Raw genomic sequence first — 20,925 nt, 5'->3', positions numbered from 1 at the left:
AAATTGATATAATAATCTAACAACAGGTAGCAACTCTAGATTTAAAAAATACTGGCTTAAACTATTTCACTTGATCTTCCTTTACTATTTTTTTTAAAAAATAGAATGCATATTTTTATTTTATTAGTTTATTCTATATTTATGTATTTTTTAAGATGGGAGTCTTGCTATATTGCCCAGGCTGGCCCTGAACTCCAGGCTTAAGTGATCCTCCTGCCTCAGCCTCCTGAGTAGCTGGGACTGCAGTGTGCACCACCAGGCCAGGTTCTTTATTTTCAATCTTGTTGTACTGGGGAAACAACTGATCTATGATGCTGTCTTCTCCCTCCCAAGAGGATGGCTCTCCCAATACATGCTTCCCTTGGTTTCCCTCCTGATATTTCCTAGTAAGAACTGTCCTGTGTCCATTACCTTTGGCCACAATTGCCATCCACCCACTCAGTGATGGAACTGTAGGCTATCAATAGGGGTGACAGTCATCAAGGCCAATGATAAGTCCAGGGGACAGATATTAATGAGTGGTCGAAAGTGAGCATCAGTTTTGAGACCTCTATTCAGGTACACAATGCACCCCTCCCGATGCTGTCTGAGGACTCAGCCACCGTCTAGCCCCAGTGGTGAAGGACAGGTCTACTCAGAGCCCAAGTTGTGCCATAAAAGTCATCCATCATCACTCTTCTGTTTAAATGATCACATGACATTATTCACATAAAGGAAGGGAAGTGGACATCTAAATGATATGTGACATCACAGATACCCAATTAAATGAAGGTATTCCCTACCCCTGTCGTGGCTGCCTCAGTATGAAAGATTCTGTCATGGAATGTCATAGACCATTGCCATGGGCCCCAGGTGAAGGAAAGTACTCAAGTACTCAGGTGGACCACAAGAGCATGTGTGCCGGTGTGTGTGTGTGTGTGTGTGTGTGTGTGTGTGTGTGCGTGTGTGTGTGTATGTGAGTCTGCAAGATTCATAGCTCATTTTATCCAGAACATTTTATTTATTTATTCACTAAACATTTGCCGAGTGCCCACTGTGTCCTGGGCACCAATGCCAAGCTGTCAGGATAAAGCTATGAATAAAGAAGACACAGATGCAGCCTTGAAAGGAATAAACATCTCAATTGGATCCAGATGAGACGGGGGGGGGGGGGGGGCATTTTTCTTTTGTTCTAGCAAAGCCTAAGGCATAGATTTTTAAGATTCAGAGTTACTTAAGCAAAGGAAGAAACATCTCTTGGATATCCAGTGACAAAGATCCATGGCATTATGTGGCCCAATGAATTGAGTTCCACAAACTTTTCTACTGTCATAATAGTCAATCTCCCCGTGATGAATTCCACCTTTGTGTTCTGTTAGGAACTCACTGGTGTAAAGGGACAAGGGGAACTTATTTTTCTTTGAGGTCAAAATAACTTAAGACAAAAGATGAGTGCTTCCTCATGATAGGAGGGAAAATACCGGCATCTGAAGAAGTGAGAAGACGTTTGGTTGTTGCAGGTTCTTTGATTCTGGAAGATTATTTTATACATTCACTGTAAAACAATCTAGCTTTTTCCACTCAATGAAAGCACTGTCTCATTTGAGGACTAACTAGATCCCATGTTCCCATGTGTTCCGTGTATTTTTTTTTTCCAAATGTAGCATCTTTTGAACATGATTTGAATTTCTTCCTAAAGGAGACAGAGTTGTATATATTTTTATTTAAACCAAAAGCACTTCAAATTTTGAGGAGTCTTGCCATACCTCTAGGTAGCTGGAGATACTAGATTATTAATACATTAGGATTTGTTTCCACTCTCTAGAAAGAGATCATGCCATTAAGTCAAACCAGAAAACAGACCTTGCTCATGGAGATGACTCAACTATCAATCTCACTGAAGTTCATGGACACTAACCATGGTAAATAAGAGGAACATCTACCCCCCTTACGTATATGCCAACCAAATCCCCTGAGGCCCACACATGAACAATTATAAATATCAACACATTTGGCTTTTGTTTGATAAAAACAACGCCATTTTCTTGAGTCAGGATGTTATCTCTCTCCATTGACTACCTAGAGTTCAGCTTTGGTTCTACTCTTAAGTGACTCGTCCTACCTTAAAGGTCTTCAGAACCTCCTGAGAGTTTTTGGGCTGGGAGTAAGGCTTGGGTGTCAGCATAGGCACTGCTTTGGGAGTGACAGTTTTGCTTGGAGACCCACTGCCAGCGGACGTGCTGGTGTCCAGAACACTGGCACGCGTAATGGTGGTTTCAACGGTGGCAGTGAATTTGGGTGGAGGCAGTGACTGTTGCCGCAGGTATTTCATAGGGTTTGGGTCATTTGGGAAGGAGGAGAAGTTTGGCTCTGTTGAATGGCTTCTTTCCAGAATTTTTGGCATCTCCAAGCGTTCGAGAACAGCCTCACTGATGGTGAACCTCTCGATGTACTGCTGAAGGATCCCTTCTGCCTCCTCCTGGGACCGTGCATTCTTATATGCCTCGTGCAATTCTCTCTCTCTTCGTTCTCTAGAGGGTGGGCATGGGGACATGGGAGGAGCGAAACAAGAAAGGCAACAGTCATGACAATTGCAAAGAAGACCTTGGGAGGAATCAAAGTAGAGTAAAACCAAGAGTATCAACTCAAGGTGTTAGAACTTTCTCAATCACTGACATATTTTAGAAAAAGATAATGTTGTACATTGAAAAATATCAACAGAAAGAACCCACTTTTCTTGAACAATTTCTCTGTAGGTTTTGATGCTTTTCCTTCGTTCACTTGTCCCATCTTCTCCAGCTAATAACTTCTCCATTTTTTTCCTTTCCTCCTCTTTCTTGATCAAGTCCTGAGAGGCACTTCTTCTACGACTCTTCCAACGAGCCAGGTCCTGGGGGGAGAGAGATAACACTCTTCTTCAGCTTGCACAGAATTCCTTTTCTACAATTTAGAGTTTAGTGAGCACTAATGACAGACCTGGCTCTAGGCAAGGCCAGCCCCACACACTCCACTGTAAGTCTGGTAGGAAGTAGGATGCTTCAAAGACAGGAAATATTCCCACATTATCTGTACTGTCCAGAGCAGGACAGCACATTTGTTTAAACATGTCAGTGTGAAATATGCAATCGTATTTTATGTCATTTGCCACATAGAGCATGCCTCATCAGATAACTGTGAGAAACTTTATTTCTTCCTATTTATGATCTCTGCATTTTGTGACTAGATCTCTGACAATTAAATGGTAGAGATTAATTTATACAATTTCTTAATGGAAGGAAATAAAGGCAGAAAAAATATTGGCTTTGGAGTCTTACAGCTCTGGTGATTCTATATGTATTAGTTAACTGAATCCTCGGGACCAACCTTACCACAAATTCTACAGGTAGTTAGAGCATAATGAAGAGTGAGGACTCTGGGGTCAGACAGATGGGATTGTGGCTAGGGGAAATAACCCAGCTCTGGGTTTTCCATGCTTTTGAATCTTGGGCATGTATCTCAGTTTCAGTATCTCTAAAATGGGGATAAGGACACCTCTGTTTACAGGTCTATTGGGTTAAAGGGGATAATACAGGTAAGGCATAAGGCACATAGGCTCAGTGTATTTGCAGATTCAGTTGTTACTACATTTCAACAACTTTAGAGAAGTTAATCACTTTGATTAATGGTACAGTCACATTTGGAACAGCTACCTCAGAGTGTCATGTGAGAATTAAACAAAACGATCCCCTATCCCTCCTCTCATCCCTAACTTCAAACCATTTGCTGGCTTTGGCTCTTTGCTCTCAGCACTTAATCAATCTTACAGCCCTCTCATCCTCTTCCCCCTCCCTCCCCTGATTGGAGTCCTGACTCCTCCATCCACTAGCTGTGTGACTTTGGGCAAATGAGTTAGCAGGGCTGGGCTTTTCTGTGGAAGGGGGAATGATAACAGCTGGAAGTGCATTGAGCTCCTAAACCCTAAAAGGACTGAGTGGATCATCACATGTGAAGCCCTTAAAACACTGCCTGCTACTGGTACACTTCCAATGTTGGCTGTTGTTGCTGCCATCCTCCTCCTCCTCCTCCAATTCAGAACCTCAAAAGACAGAGCATCTTCAATCCTGCATCCCATTCCAGTTGCCCGCCTCGGGCTCCTCTCTCCTTTCTGGCCAGGCTTTTGGCCAGTGCACCTGTGGCTATGGGTACTCTTCTTTATGCTATTGACCCTCACGCTTACGGTATTGCCCCCGGGAATCCTCTGGGGCTCCCTTCCCCAGCAGGTCTTCCAAGTCCAAGGCTACCCACCCACCCGCTGGATTTTCTGCAGTGAGCAGCCTCCCCGCTGCCTGCCCGCACGCACGGCCTTGGCCGAAACTCACATCTTGCCATTTGTCGTCCTCTTCCCTCAGCTGGTTATTTATCAGCTGCAGCTGCTCCTGGCGGGCCCTGCTGTGCGGCAGCACCGCGGCCTCCTCCTCACACCGCATGTCAAACATACTCGTGCTCCTGGGGGCCGAGACAGCAAAAACAGAAACCCAGCCCTCAGCGCCCGCCTCGGCTCCGCACGCGCTGCCGCGCTCCGCCGCGTGGGGGCGCTACCGCCCCGACGCCGCTTCTTTCCCAGCCGCCGCTGGGGACGTGCTTGCCACCGCTCCCTCTGCGCAAAAGCCAAAAAGGGACCGTCTTTGTCTTCAGTGATGCACCGAATGTGGGCCATTTGACAAGTAGGTGCCAAGGAAGAGCTTGAAAAAGCATTTGAAGCTCTGGGCTCCTCTCATTTGGAAATATATTTAAACATACAATGGGAATTAAACCACATATAAGATGGGGAGAATTTGTGGGGAGGAGTGTACTGTGCCACGAAGTGGGGCTGTATTGCAGTCAATGCTTCTTTGTGAAAAGAGTTGGCTTAACTGCTTCCTATGTGAATGAAGGCAATTTCTTCATTAAAAAAAAAATTCAGGTGACCTCAAGTTTAAGACACTCGCTTTTCCAATTTTATTTTACGTGCATTTAACAACCACGAATTGATGTGTTTATTTCTTTTTATTTTCTATAAAATGGTAATTGAAGGCATCTTGGAATCTAGAAAGTAAGGTATTTTATGATCGACTAAAGAATAAAATATATAAATCAGTATATACTTTGCATCCTAATATATTCATAGTAGTTTTATTTTTTTAGGATATCTCTGATTTTACTTTTTTATTTTAATTTTTCATCGTACTTGTACTAGGGATTAAACCCAGGGGTGCTCTACCACTGAGCTACATCTTCAACCTTTTTTATTTAAAGACAGGTCTTTAATTTTTGCTAAATTGCCCAGGCTAGCCTCAAAACTGTGATCCTCCTGCTTTCCACCTTCTGAGTAGCTGGGATTACAGGCATGCACCACCATGCCTGGCCGAATTGATTCTTTTAAAAGAAAAAGGCTAGAGAAAGTAATTTTTAAAAATCCCTTAGATTTTGCATACAATTACTATGTTCTATAGGAGCTTATTAAATGTTGGGCAAGACCAGAGGGCCTTTTCTCTGATGATCACGTAAACCTCTGTTACAGCAAAAGCTGAAGCAGCAAGAACACAGAAATAGCAACCAAAGCAAAATCCTCCTCTTTGGTTTGTTCTTTTTTTTTTTTTTTTTTTCTTTCAAAGAAATGACTAGCTCTGGAAGAATCCAAAAAATCAAGAAATGGAGGGCCCTTAAAAGTTCACCGTTAACCATTAGGTACAGAAGACGGTTAAGTCCATTTTTGAAGCCAGCTGAACATATGGAAAAAGAAAAGCCATGCACTTAGACATCAGCTAGTTCCAGACATCAGCAGTGATGTCCAAAATCATTACCCTGCAACCAGTCACTGAACAGCAGCAGCAGGCAGCTTTGTGGGATGAATGCAAGGAGATCCTCAACAGGCAGCTCACTAGAGGGAGAAGACAAGCCGGGGGCCACGGCTGCCCCCACCCTCATTTCAGTCCATTCATAATGAAGCTGCAAGAATGGTCAGCACTCTCCCCTCTCTCCAGGTGGGGGACAACTTAAGTCTGACCCGAGAGAACTAACTCTGAAGACTGTCCTTTTTCTGTCTTTCTCCAGAGTATTCTAGTAATCCGACTGCACTGAAGGACTTCTATGGAGGTTTATGAGCATGGAGATGGCAAAGCACTGTGAAGCTGCTCTCACTGATTCTGTGGATTGTGTTGATTTCAGTGGCTGAGCCTTCCAGAAAAATAAACTATAGTCCTCAAAAGAGAAGAAAGACTATGCTTTTTATTTTCCTATTTGGGGACTATTTATTAACATTGGTTAATAAAGACTTAGAAACTTACAGGGCCAGGTATTAAAAAATGCATACATTTTTTAAACTTCATGATCAAAATTCTCTTAAGCCGGTTTTCCAGAAAGAGACTGAAAATTCCCTGAAATTCCTCTCACAATTAAAAGAAGAAAAAAAAATCTTACTTTTAAAACATTCAATCCAGTTAGTTATCTCTTAAGGTAATTGATAAAATCTTTGCTAAAATCTTAGAAGACCTAAATGTTCCTCAGTCAGGATCCTCTTAGAATCCATGGAGTGGCTAACAGATTGTGGGAGAGAGAGAGGAGGCCCCTTCTTTCAACATTGTCACCTCTAATTCCTTCTTCTTTCTTTTCTTTTTTCTGTTCGTCACCTCTAATTTCTAAAGAGCAGGATTTTGTTTTAGGCCACAGTGGGTGGCCAGAGAGCAGGTCATCTTCTGGTACCCTAGGAAGAAAATGGCAGCCTTCTCCAGGATCCAGGATTTGGCTCTGTCACTCAAAGGGAATTGAGAATATGGGAGCAGGCCTTTAAGAATTGCCCTCCTCTGACCTGAGCTTCTATCTCTGCTCACACATTGAAGCTCTAATGAACTCAGCCCAAATGTGCCCCAAATCTGGCGACCTAAATAAAAAGAAAAATTCTGTTTGTTCTCTCTTATAACAGGAAATACTGATTTTCCCCAAGTTTGTCCTTCCTTTTTTTTTATGTGTAATATCTTCATGTCATTTCAATAATAAAAAAAATGAATTGAGAAAGTTGAGAATTGGCAATATTTGACAGAAAATGGGCTGAGTCACCATTCAGAAAACATCCCCTAGTTCAGAGGTTGGATGTGGCCTCCCAAGTGAAGAAGTGCCAGTCTGAGGAAGGGTTGGGGTGGGGGTGTTAGAGGGAACCCAGTTTCCAGAATATTAATGCGACTTGGACTAAATCTCTGCTTCTTGGCCACCAAAACCTGTGCCGTTGGGCTGTTGGGACAAAGGTCTCCCTGCAGAGCTCAGGACTCTTTCTTGGGGGTGGGTGGGCATTTTTGAAGAATGAGATCAAATTTCCTCAAGGGGAGCCTAGAAATTATTTCTGGGCCAAGTCTAAGGTAAGAGAATTCAGACTCAAATGGCCCCTGACTCCCGCAAGGTGCAGATTTCTTTGGGAGGGAGAGAAGACTGTACAAGAGAGGAGAGGGGCAAGAAGGTGAAATTAAATCTACAGAAACATTCTACAGAGGTGGAAATTTCTCCCTTTGCCTGCATGGTAGGTCTGCCCCTGACCCACATTCTCCTTCAAGGGCACATCTTTTTTTTGATTGGGCCGTAGTTTAAGAATGTGTCAATTGCTAATAAACATAATCTGTGCTGATAACTGCCTTTAAAGATTCTGGAAGAGGAAGGAGGAGGGAATAAACTAAAAATAGTATATATTTCTATTTAAAAAACTTAACTCCTTAAGTCAGCTTTTCTTCCTCCCATCACATTCTTCTAAGTCGTGTCTATTTCAAGCAGGAAATTTGGCATTTAGGCTATTCCCAGGTGAGACCTCTAGGAGATAAGTTCCTTTAGTTCTTCTTGGTCCATGGGGTTGGTTTTACAAACTTAGGGAGAGAAGGGAGGCCCCTTCCACACCCCTAAAAACTACTAACTTTTTTCTGTGTGAGAGATTTCATGTTCAGGTACAGACAGAATCCAAAAACTCTTGAACGTAGCTTCTTTTCTTTTACCTTGTAGGGCTTCCCCGAGATCTATTTTAAGCAAATTGCATGAGAGCTTTGCATCAATGAAGAAAAAAAAAATCCATTCTATCAAAATGTTTTTGCTCACCAAGTGTCAAAGTAGTATTTTGCCTATCAATCTTATATAATCCTCCTTTCAATGAATGTTAAATATTGCCACTGCAGGTTTAAAAAGTAATAACCAGGGCTCAGTTTTACAGACTGCTTAACTCCGCGTGCAGTCAGTCAAGTGCAGGCTGAATTGGGTTTTGAGGTATGTCAAAAACAAATTTCTGGATGGCAGGTAACTAGTCAAGTCGTACATGGAAACTTGGCAATGGAGTACGGCAGCTCAGGGCTAACAGGGCTAAGCAAGCATCTTGAACACACACATGGGAAAATACAGTGTGAAATCAATCTCTCTTTCTCTCTCTCTCTCTCTCTCTCTCTCTCTCTCTCTGCCTAATCTCATCATCATCAGTGGAAATGATAATTGTACATTCTAAACCCTATTCAAATGCCTCCGTCTGTGACTTGAAACTATGGCTCATAGTTTCAAGGAGAGCAGACAGAAAGAAGGCTGGTGTTCACTCTTCCGATGGCCTGACCTCCCCGCACGCCACACGGTGCCTCTTGTGGAGAGGAGGGAGGTCAGGGTCAGCAGTCGACTGATCATGGAATTAGATGTCAATCATGTTTCTTAAGACATGAATTACTCAAATATGCAAAGGCTGGTATTCTGCTGAGAAAACATTTTGCCTTGGTTACTGGTGGCAGAAGGATCTGCATCTGGGAAAGCCATTTTGAAACAGAGTTAATGTGGTCACAAATGGGAGGATGTGGATTCATGTCAAATTTGAATGGAAGGTGTGGGATGGAGAACGAATCTCCCAGAAGAGTGAAAAGCCCGTAGCAGGGAGAGGAAGCCCCAAGTCATGTTTTACGTCCTTGACCCCTTGCTATGCCACGGAACTTGAACAAAACCCCAATGTTTTGGTCTCAAGCATGCCACAGTTTATATGACTCCAACCTGGGAGGAACTTGGGCTTCTGAATGTATAATTAGTGGTTGAAGATTTATTTTCTTAGTTTGAAAAAAATGTGACTAGGGGAATGACTACTTCATTGTTAACTCTAAGCTCCAACATATTAAAAATCAAATGCAAAAACTCAGAATACTTTTAGTAATTCCGTGGTTCAGAAGGGGTACCACACTAACAGAGAACAACTTTAACATGCCCAGTCTATGAAAAGCAAATGTTAAGTTTCAAGCAGCAGCTGCATAGTAGAATCATGCTTAAGTTGCTTTTTCATTCATCTTTTCTGCTCAGAACATATGTTCTGCATTCCAACGTCAAGTGCTTTGCTCCACGAGTGAGTTAACTATTCAGTTCACTGTGGTATCAGTTGCATTTCAATTAGTGGTAAGTACTGGAAGCATGCATTTTAGGCTAGCAATTAATGTAATCCTACGAATACAAGACCACTTACTCTGCGTCATCTGACACAGGAGTTCTCGGACCGTATCTACAAGACCAAATACAAAATTAGAGGACCGGCAAGGCAGAAAGTTAATGCTGAAACCAAGCTGAAAATAAAACTGCTGGGGAAGTACATATGTGCCAAACCTTTTTCGCTGATCATACTGGAAGAGAAGTGTTATTATACAATTAGCAATATTCATTTACTGCTGAAAAATCAAAGAGAAGTCTCGATGCTTCTACAGAATGCAAAATTTGTACTAAAACCCGGAGAAGAATTGAAAATAATCCCATGCTACACACAAAGAAAGGATCTGTTCAATATAAACACAAAGAGGCTTAGGTGTAACACACGATGTTTAGAGAAGGCAGATTAAAACACAGACAAACATGTATTGTGGTCATTCAGAGTCAAAGTGTTCATGCTTTTATGTTTGGCAGTAATGGGCTGAAATGGACACCCAACGTACAAGCACACCCTCACTGACCCTGTCTCCGATGTGTTAATGCATTTGCACAAGTGATATCAAAGAGCGTTTCTGCAGTTTTCTGAAAGCAAACCAGAACTCCAACCAGAACCCCAATCAGTGCCTTCCGCATGCATTTGACAAAAACCACAATTCCTAGAAAACCGGTAGCCTTAATCAAAACCAGACTTGGATGATATTCCGTAACTGGAAAAACCAAAGTTTTCCCCAATCTCTTATATTCTTCCAATAATTTAGGTCTATAAAGTTGTACCCTCTGTGACAGTCATTTTAAGTGTGTTTGACAAAGCAAAGAAAACGATCAAGTTAGACAATTAGAACAACACAGGCATATTTTAAACACGTTTTTGAGAAAGCAGCTCCCACAAATGATGATCCCTTTAGCAAAGGTGCATTTTAAGGAACAGTACTTACCATTACTCTGAAAGCCTGCTCACTTCTGATGGTGGATGAAGAATTTTTTGCAGTAAAGAAAATATGTCCTGCTTCTATGTTTATGAGCAATTACATTTTGGAGTTGACAGAAAAAAAAATTACCTGGATCCATAACAGCTTAAAGGAAAAAGGTAATTTCTAAAGGTTTCCTTTTATAATATTAGAGAAAATACCCTGCAATGCTTGGGTGCACACATAAATATACCCTTTTCTCTTAAACTTTTGTCATTCTAGAACTCTGCAGTTGATAATTATTTCATTGACAGTAAAGGCCATCATACCAGCACAAAACCCCAAATCTCTGTTGAAACGGCCAAAGGCAAGGCAAGGAAAAAGTTTGTGAATGTTTTACTTCTGGCAGTGGAAGACTCATATTCCGTTTCTCCAGGGATAGTTTTAAAAGATGCTCAAGTTAAACCTAACATTCTGAATGATCCCAAAACACCACTACTTGAAGCAGGAGGATCCTTCCACATCAAGAGAAAGTGCATGAGCACTCTGGATTCTAAAGACTGCACAGATGTGTCCCAGTTGATAAGCAGGGCTGTCAGAATATGTTTATTCAAATACTGTGTTTCCTAAATTATCTTTGGAAGAAAGCAGAGAAACTATTTCTAATGGATGGCTAATGGAGGAATAATCTACTAATAGTTATGTGTTTTGTCTCTGGATAATTTATTAGCATTTAATGATGCATAATATACCTACAGAAAGTGCATCTACTACACATACAATGAATATCAATGGATATCCACAAACTGAACACACCCATAGATTACTGTAGAGTGTTTTGTCCTATATGAAGGGACTCACAGCATGTACTCCTGAGTTTTACTTCTCTAGCACAACATTTTGTTTCTGAGGCTCCGCTATGTTGCATGTAGGATGTATCTGAAACTAAATTGTTTCTACACAAAATGATTAGCAGCATTTCAAGAACTTCTCTGCCAACAAAGAATGATTTACACTGAGATCTAAATTTCAAAGGGCGAGAATCTTTCTGTTTCGGTTCTCTGAATAAGACCAAAGGCCCTCAATAAGTATTTATTGAATAATTATTGGAGGCTGTGGAAATTGAAAAGAACAGCACAGCTCTGAAGATAACTTTGTTTTATTCCTTTACTGTGCACTTGTGGATTTAAGGAATTCCCTCTCAGACTAATTTATTAGCTTTAAAGGGGCACAGTCTTGAGCAGAATTGCCTTTGCTGGTAAAGAAAAGACAATTAGAGTTTGGGTTTCAAATGGTTTTCTCAGTTGTCCTACAAGAGATCAAAAAGTAAAGCTAAGTAACCCCCCCCAAAAAAAAAATCACTAATAAGGAGATTTTTAAAATGCAAAGTAGGTGATTCAATAAGCCATGGTGTACAAATGGGAAATGGTGGCAGGTCACAGTTGGCATAAATATCCATTCCTCCCAAAGAAGTCAATAAAGTTTGAGGGTATAGGGGTATTTAGAAAGACATAGGGAATGATCTATGTGCTTTCTACATTTATGTAACTTTCAGCACTAACAAAGCATTTTGGAACCAATAATTAGTGGGTGATATGTTTGCATACTGAAAAATTAGCATTATCTTGAAGTGAGGGGGGAGATAGTTTTACTGCTCATCTAGGATTATTCTCCAGCACCCCACCCAGTGTTCAGCACATAGTAATTACTCAGTAAATATTTGTTGAAAACATTCCCAAGGTGCACGCTCGTTCTATCACAGAAGCATGTCACATAGTTAATCTAACTATACCTTCCTACCTTCAAACTCACAATTCATTCCCATTTGAATATAAAGAATTCTTTCAGAATCACAGAGTGATAGATGGAAGCAATGCTGAATTCCTCAGGTTTCTACCCTCTTTTCTAGTCACTTGATGACTATGATACTGATTTTAAAATTTTGAAATTACTTAATACTCTCTCTGCTGCCTCACTACACTCTGACCCACTGCCAACATGATCCTTTGAGAAGTGGAACCCACCACTTCTTGTTTTATACTTGTGCAAAACACTCTCCACTCCTTTACCATATACTGGTCAGGGAGATCACAACAAAAAATACATCATTCTTATTAAATGGCAACAGAGGATTCAATATATAGGACCTTGAATTCCAGGATTATTATTTCCCTACTCTTCTTCTTAAATAAAATTAGAGCATGGAATAGAAATCCAACCTCTAGAAGGCAATGAATGTTTGCTAATGTTAAAAAAAATTAAATTACAAATTTTATAAGCGGTATTCATCTTCTTTGGCCTACAGTCCGAGTCAAATCAAGTAGGATGGAAAGAGCTTCAGCCCCTTTACCTGAAGACTCCTCTGTTTATTCTGCCCATCTAATGAAAATCAGGAAGCATGTTTAACAGGTAAAGTCACTACTCAACTATTCTTTCCACACATCTGCACACATGCAAAAAAAAAAAGACAAACAATTCTTGGTAGACAGGGCCAATTTGAATCATTCCACCTCTTCTGGCAATAGCATGTAAGTGGCTTTGATGCACCACAAGGCGTTAATAAAACAGCTAAAGCATGTACCAAGGCTCACACTGGAGAATCGAAGTCACAAGGGCACAGGAGAACCTGCTGACCTTGGATCATTCAGGGGCAGACCCTTTGCAGGTTCTTCCACATCCTGTTTCTTTGCAAATGGAATTGGAAGGAACTGGTTTGGGTTGGATCCAGGGTGTCTAGGGGACGTCCCAGTCCTCCTTGTCATCATGTCATCTTTTTGTGAATCAGACAACTTGCTTTGGTCTTTCGATCCACTGCCATTCCAGGGAGGAGCTGTCATCTTCTCTGACTTCTCTTTTGTCTCCAAAGTCTCCCATTCAGAGGCCAGAAGGCAGGCTCTAGGGCGACATTCAGTCCCACTAATGGCTAAAGGTATTCAGTGGCATCACTCACTGGCATTAATCAAGACAGAAGAAGCCAACATCCATGGAGGCAGAGCAGCTGGGCAGGAAATCCCCCTTTTTAATTCAAAGAGTCTGCATCATGCAGCCAGCACTCACGTGGGAAATGTTCCCTCTCTGCTTCGTGTCTGCTTAGAATGATACTCAGCCAGTCCCCAGTCACATGCAAAAGCTAAAATCTTTACCCAGAGTGAGCACAAGAAGCAGAACTCTGGTACTGGGATGGACACATTCTTTTAAGGGACTGTACTGCCTGCTGCATCAGTCACCAGGTACACACTGGGATGCTAAGCCGTTTTGGGGACCCCACTGGCCACACACAGCAGAGGCAGCACACCATGGAACACAGGCAGGATGCTCACAGGGGCTGGCTGTGCTCCTCTGATCTTTCTGCCTTTTGTGGCTTCTCAGAATCCCTTTGATCAACTCCATCATTTTCTTCTTTGTCATCCTGTGGTAGCTCTTTGCATGTAACTAGAGCCAAAAAGGACAGTTTTACTACTTGAAAGAGTTTCGTAAGAGTCCTGCTCCCACCTGTCATCCTTCCCCTCCTGGGGAGGCAGGGAACTTTGCCTCTCACCTTCCTCTGTCCTCCTTGGGCACTCACCCAAATTGCAGACCTGCTCTTCCTGAGACTCTGGCACAGAAGCCAGCCACGAGACTCTTTGGCCATGGTCATCTAGGTCAGAATTCACTATCCTGCTGTCAATCAAGTAGCACGAGTGGCAAGAGAGAAGAGGAAAAGGGTTAGGAAAGGAGGCAATGAAAAGTGTTGAGACTGAAAGGTGTATTAGTTCTGCTGCTGTCATCCCTTGGGCAGGTTAGTAAGGGTGATTTAAACAGACTGAGATAATGGAATGTGAACTCTGGCAAGGACCCAAGAAAAGTCAAGGAAGCCTGGCACGACCCTGTCACCTGGGACGGAGTGATGACTCCCAAAGCATTCAAGGACTTGAGGTTGCATTTCTCATGAATTTCCTACCCAACCCTTATACCTCAGACCCCTATTAGCCTGTGAAGCCCTGACTGTGTTCCTGGTGTATTTATACCTCTGGCCTGATCTTTTCTATAGTGTTGTCCACAATCTGGATCCATATCTACCATTTCCTTCAGATTTCAAGGGCAAAGCATGGAGAAGAATGTCTTGAGCAATTTCTCCTACCGTGGAGAACCTCACTTGGCCTTGGCCAGGCAGGTGGGATGGAGCCAATCTACAGTCCTAGCAATGTCTTGTACCTCCTTAATGGAAGGGAGAATAGACCACAGAACTGAACCCCCAAAAGAGGATTTGGAAATCCAGAGATGGATGGTCTCCAGGGAGGATGGAGAACACGTGATGGGCCTACAAGCTGTTCCCTCTCAAATCTGGCAGTGATTCATTTAGAGAAACACTTGACTTACAGAAACCTCTCAAAGAGAAGTCCCTTTCCACTTAGGATTTATTACCTAATTTAACAACTTGGGGAAGGGAAGAGATCTTTTCCTTTTTTAATGTGTCTACTTGGATGTTCAAAATTTGAGCTCATGATGCTAATAGCTATCTCATAACTATGGGACAGGAAAGAGGGAAGACTTTTATCAATATATCTTTAGAAGAAATACTAGTGATATCAGTAAAACATTCCACCTAGTTCATTCAATATTTTCAATTAATAAAATGGTGCTCAATGCTGCCGAGGGACAAAGTTGTTTGTGGAGGTTCCTGGCATTCCCGGCAGTGATTCTGGGGACAACAGGATCAAAACAAACACCTGACATTTCACCTCACACACATGCTTTCCCCTAGGTGACTCCCAACATCATTTCTCTGCTATTCGGCAGAAGAATCTATTAAAACTCTAGGGGTTTGTGTAATGTGCTTTAGCAAACTCTCCATGGTTTTTGTTTTATCTCGTGTTGAGGATGGAACTCAGGGCCTCATGAACACTAAGCAGCACACACTCAGCACATGCTGTACACCTCTAGCCCCAACAAACTTGTTAAAAGCAGCAGCAACTTCTATGCAGATATCCCTGAAAGGGATGGCAGAAAAGTACCTGCAGTCGTTTTGTGGATTAAGCTTTTGGTCTTCCTTTAAGCTGGGAGTAGCTGCCGAGTCAGGGGACATGGGGTAAGCTTGATTCTTGCTGCCATGAGTGGTAACTTCTTCTACCCCCTCCCTAGGCCCCGCCTTGCCAATGCTGAGCCTCTTCCATTTCTGCTGATCTATCTCTGTCACAGGCCCAAAGTGCACAAACTTTTGCCTAGGGCCAGAAGTTTTTGTGTAGGCTCTGGCTTTGCGGCTGGCAAAATCATCTCGGATGGCAGTTTCAGCACTGATTTCAGGTGACGGCTCAGGGACACAGATGTGCTGAGCATCTCCATCCCTAGTCAGACCAAAAACAAATCCCAAAGGTTTCTAAGGGGAGAACAAATCAATACAAGGCTTAAAATACAAAAACTAAATATATGAAAAAGATTCCTATGACTAGAACAGAATTGCTTTCCCATTAACCAACCCGGTGAAGAAATGATGATTGTCTCGCACAGACAAACAGTGCTCTAAGTTCCTGTTGCTTTCAAAATGGCAATTCTAACATCATAAAGGATGGCACCAGAATATCGTAGGCCTCGTGGAATAATTAAAAAGTATTTAAAAATCAGTTGTAAGTTTCTTATGATAAAAAAAGTCTATCAAAACAAGTAACCATTCACAGCAAATCACTGGTGAAAGAGGCTATACTCACTGAGGTGGTCTGTGATTTCGTGCATTATAAGTCTCACATGCAGAACATGCAGATTTTTAGAAGCTGTACATTTTGAGAGTTTTTTTTTTTTAATTTTCAGATGTCAACATTAAAAATGAAAAAGGATAAGCATTCGATCCCTTCAATGTTACGTAATACTGCTGCTGGGGCAGGGTGACCAGAGGAAAACATGACACACCTCGTCTTTTCTGAAACCTTCAGTCGCTCCCATGTCTGCAAGTCAGCTTCTGTAATTCTGGAGAGTGTGATGAAGCTGGGTGCCTCCCGGTGGGGACCAAGACTGCCCTGGATTCTCCTCTGAGCCAGGTCATCCTTGTACAGGTCTGGGACCTTCCTGAGTCCCTCTTCCCCTGGCTCACTCTCCTGAGCTCGCGTAATACAAGTCACCGTCGACTTCACCTCTTCTGTTTGGCCCTGGTTTCTGTCAATTTGATCCAGGCCCCCATATCGTCGGAAAAATCAGATTCAAAGAAGGGGAGCAGACAAACAGAACGTCAAGCACGGAAATACAGAGGCCAAGGACAGAGTGAGAGGGCGGAAGCACCTTTCCCTGTCTCAAAAATGTGGAATCAATTGGAGCTGTGAGTACTTTCATCTACGCTGCCCTTTTAACACTGTAATGAGACAGAATTTTTTCCAGAAGATGACAGTCTCTAGTTTAGTCTAGGAAGAGAAGCCAGGGCTCACTGAAGGACTATTAAGAATGGTAATGAGATTTCAGCTTGACAGTAATGATGCCCAATTCCCACACTATTCAAGTTACTGTAATGAATTCAAGTTTTCTGATTGAATCCCTTAGCTCTCTTGGAATGTTTTTTTACTGCATCAGTAAAATGTTAGTAATGAGCTCTGCACGATCCAAATTCTAGGATTAGTTTGTAGATAGCTGGAAAGTTTTTCACATGTGAAACATCTCAACCGTAAACCCACAACTGCCAGAAAGTACATTTAAGTGAATTCTGAACAGAAAGTTTCGACGTTCGACCTCGGGATTTGCTGCATAGCATTAGCTAGAGCTGGCTACTGTAAACGTGAAGAACAGAGTGCATGCTCTTTGCCTGGGATGACAGAGCCCATACTCCTTTGTTTCTTTTGTTATTAATCATTCACCTTTATGATGCTAAACTGATATTTTCAATTGTTCTGCTAAAAAAGTGAACACTAGCTGGAGAGTTCCGTTGTTTAAACCCAAACTGTGGCATTTATCACATTAAAAGTAAATTTCTAATTAAATATGCTTCTTGCAATAGAAAAACCTCAAAAACATACATAAACAGGGCCTATTTTTTTTTTCAAGATAGTTCATCCAAGCCAGAAATCCAAGAGGTATTCTCTTGTTACCTACATGATGTGGTACATTTGCAGAACCAGGTCAAATAGGAAGGCTATAGAACTTCCTATTTATTTTTTAGTTTAGGGAAAGGGATCAAGGAAGGACATAGCAAAAAGCCACCAGGACTTAGCTTTATTTACTTATTTTATCAGTTGTCTGATGCTCTCTAGAGAAGTCATGATGTGCCCCAGACCCAGAGCTGTGTTCCCCGAAACAGAATCAAGTGACCAGGACAAATGCAGTGGGGACTATCAGGAATTAAAATTGCATGGAGGAGAAAGGAAAAAGGGAGATATAGAGGCCTCTCCTTTCCCTCACTCAAATGGATGATCACCACCAATATGCCTGGATGCTAGTCAGTTACCCAAAAGTCTCTGTTACACTTGTAACAACTAATCCACCCTGCAAGGCCCTCCAAGAATGGTTTGTTACAAGACATGACAAGGGGCACTGCTCAAGTCAAGAGCCTCCTGAAGTTATAATGTGTCCTGTGAAAACTCTCCGTCAGGTGCTCTCTGTTCTAATCCCTGTTCTGCATCCAGGGATCTATCCTGGGTTTGTATCTGGTGCTTTCTTAAGAAAGCACACAACAGTAGCAATAATACTAACGACTCTATTGAGCTCCCTAAGTCTGCACAAAGAACCATTTTCACTGTACAAAGCACAGCTAAGATAATGGTATCCTTACTTCATTCAACTTTCGAAATCTCTAAAATGCTGGACACAAAAATAATGAAGATGTTACTCTGATTTGATAGGAGGAATGCATGATAAATGCTGAAGAATAGAATTCAGTAAGCAGATACCTTAAGACAAAACCCGACTGGCCAAATTCATCTTAATACTGCTTTCCTTTCCCAATTTCACTCCATCATGTGCAGATTGAGTATCTCTTTTCTAAAATGCTGGAGAGCAGAAGTGTTTTGGATTTCAGATTTTTTTTTTTCAGATCTTGAAATACTTTGCATGTATTTACATAATGAGATATTTTGGGGATGAAGCACAAATCTAAACACAAAATTCATTTATACTTCCTATACATCCTGTAGACAGAGCCCAAAAACAATTTTTATACAATAGTTTCAGTGCACCTGCATTTTGGCTAGGACCCTTCATATGAGATGTGGGTAATTTTCCACTTTTAGTGTCATGTCAGCATTCAAAAAGTTTTGGATTTTGGAGCATTTGGGGTTTTGGATTTTCTGATCAGGAATACTCCACCTAGTATTAAGATGATGGGTGAAAAGTAAAGAGAAGGAAACCCATTTGAAAACTAGTTCCATGACAGGACACATAAAAGTGTATTTTATGTTTGAGATTTTCTTTTTTTGTTGGGAAATATCCTCCTCATTTGTCCAGGTAATCTTGTTGGTGTGAGAGAAAAAAGAGCAGGCCTCATTTTTAATTTTCCTTGCAACACTGAAAAGTTTCTAAAAAGAGAAGAATTTACAGCAAAGAAACAACTATGTTTTCTACCTCCTTTGAGTGGACTGGAGCAGCCTTGAGCTGTGGCTGTTCTCTGAAAGGCCAGTCTGTGAACCAGCACCCATGTGGAGTGATGTGTCCTGATGCACATCCACACGCTGGTATATTTGGCAAATTCAGTCCTGTTTTGGACATCGCTACTCTCCTCTTTACCATCTGCCTTCAGACATTTGGACATAGGAAGCTCTACTTCAAAATAATCCACCATGACAAGGTGCATGTCATTGGGGAAAGAAAGAGGGATGGGGACAATGATAAAATTGCCTTTGCTTAATTATGTTCTCTTTCTTTTGTAGACACACACATACACACACAGTGCACACCTATTATATTCTAGATTTTTCTTTTCTGAGATTCCCTTTGAGAGCTGTTGGCTGCTATCTGACTTCTCTGTGTCTTTTTTACGATAAGGCCCATAGAGGAGCTGATTCAACGGCACGGCTGGCTTGGTTTGGTTCGTTCTTGCTCTTCTTGCAGCAAAGTCGTCTTTCTCAATGTCCGGCAGTCGACATGCAACTTCATCTTCTGATTCGGAATCTCTGCCATGTTGGTGGGTCAGGAAAGGATTTTCTTTGCGAAGGATAATATCACGAACAGCTTCTTTCTCTTCATTTACTTGCTTTTGGCTGATAGGGCAAAATTAAATGGAACTCCACATGTGATCAGACCAACAAAGAAAAAAGTTTGAAATCCCCATCTCCAGGCAGACAATGGCATTATTAGTGAAAAGTCCTCCCCATCTCGTTAGTTCAAATGACATCACTTTATTATTTCAGTCCAGAGTTGCAGCATGAGTTAGGGTGGTTTTAAAACCTTGAATTTAGCCAGACCAGCAATACTAAAAATTCATTTAATTTGCAGGGCTCCAGCGGCATCAGAAAAGCAGGATCCTAAATGGCTCTGAAAGTGACAATCCAAATTATTTTCATGAAATTGGGAAAAAGTAGGAAATTCTTTGTTATTGTACTTTCTTCTTTAGCACAGTAGTAATTTGCCCAGTAGGTATTCAATTTGTTTTGACTGACAGGGCAAAACGCTGAGCCACCAAGGTCCTGATCTGGGGGGAAATGAGGAGTGAAGCTATATGATAGCACAGCCAGACTGCAAAGTGTGGACATCTGGAATAGTTTAAGACTATTGTTAGGATAAACCCAAGGCATAAAAGCTTATCTTGGGCTGGGGAAGAAGCTCAATGGTATAGCACTTGCCTAGCATGTAGGAGGCCTTGGGTTCAATCTCTACTACTGTTAACAACAACAACAACAACAAAGCTTATTGTGCCCCATTAGCAACTCCTTCTTCCCTCTTCTGTCCCTAGGCCCCTCCAGCTTCCAGTGCTGCTTATTTGTTATATGTGAGATGTCCAGGACATTTTGGTCAAAATAATTTTAAAATTACTATTATGGGCCTTTCCATTTTCTAAGGAGTCTTAAGGACCTCTTTGAAATAGGAATTTTAAATTGCTAAGAGCATTCAGCTTAATGGTGGAACATGAGGCCATCAGCCTTAGAACTTTTTTCACTAGTGTTTGTTTTTGTCCCTGGGTGGGTGAAGACAGAACAACTATGCTTCATGGGGCAGCTAAACAAATCCCCAGCCCTCCACTTTCTCATAAGACCAGACTTGTTTCTGAGCAAGAATAAAGCGTTAAAACATTATTCATCATTTATTATCTCCTCAGTTCATAAAGATGATAAATAAATAAAATACTTCAACTTCTAAGGAAAGTTCATCTACTTTGAGCTTTCTAAGAGAGGATTAAGAGAAAATTCTTCATCCTCAAAGGACAAATTTATCTCAGGAATGAAGACAGGAGAATTAGTCTGGCTGAGAACGTGATAAGCAATGAAACTGTGTATCTAGTCCACCAGCTGGCTCACTGTCTCTTGCTTTGCCCCACACTATTCCAGAGGATGTCCCCATCTTGAGGTGACAGCAAGCCCTCATTCCACCTGATTTGGAAAATCAAAGCATCATGGGTCATGCCAAGAAAATATTTCACTGATAACCACTGTTCTCAATAAAAATTTAAAACACAAAAATGTGGAGTGGTGGTAATGTTTTACTTCTGAATAAATTTATTTCT

The 20,925-nt window shown here is 41.6% G+C and overlaps 1 protein-coding gene across 21 annotated transcripts in view; it reads right to left on the bottom strand.

Moving 5' to 3' along the window:
* Limch1 (LIM and calponin homology domains 1) overlaps window positions 1–20,925 on the bottom strand; it is a 312,004-nt gene that overhangs the window by 47,189 nt on the left and 243,890 nt on the right. For 13 of the 21 annotated variants that reach the window (XM_078021243.1, XM_078021244.1, XM_013356262.4 and 10 more), the window contains 4 exons: window positions 9,452–9,487; window positions 4,338–4,464; window positions 2,712–2,869; window positions 2,102–2,510 (listed from right to left, as the gene is read on the bottom strand). In XM_078021243.1, coding sequence (XP_077877369.1) covers window positions 2,102–2,510; window positions 2,712–2,869; window positions 4,338–4,464; window positions 9,452–9,487 — 730 coding nt within the window. Of the gene's footprint in view, window positions 1–2,101; window positions 2,511–2,711; window positions 2,870–4,337; window positions 4,465–9,451; window positions 9,488–12,950; window positions 13,212–13,636; window positions 13,749–13,854; window positions 13,974–15,310; window positions 15,641–16,199; window positions 16,443–19,162; window positions 19,466–20,925 lie in introns of all 21 variants that reach the window. The other 8 variants (XM_078021242.1, XM_021722761.3, XM_078021245.1 and 5 more) reach the window with 2 other exon arrangements.

This window comes from Ictidomys tridecemlineatus, chromosome 9 (genome assembly GCF_052094955.1).
Source record: "Ictidomys tridecemlineatus isolate mIctTri1 chromosome 9, mIctTri1.hap1, whole genome shotgun sequence".
In the NCBI taxonomy this organism is placed as follows: Eukaryota; Metazoa; Chordata; class Mammalia; order Rodentia; family Sciuridae; genus Ictidomys; species Ictidomys tridecemlineatus.
The sequence above is the reverse complement of the archived record's forward strand: the minus strand, read 5'-3'. Positions and strand labels throughout refer to the sequence as shown.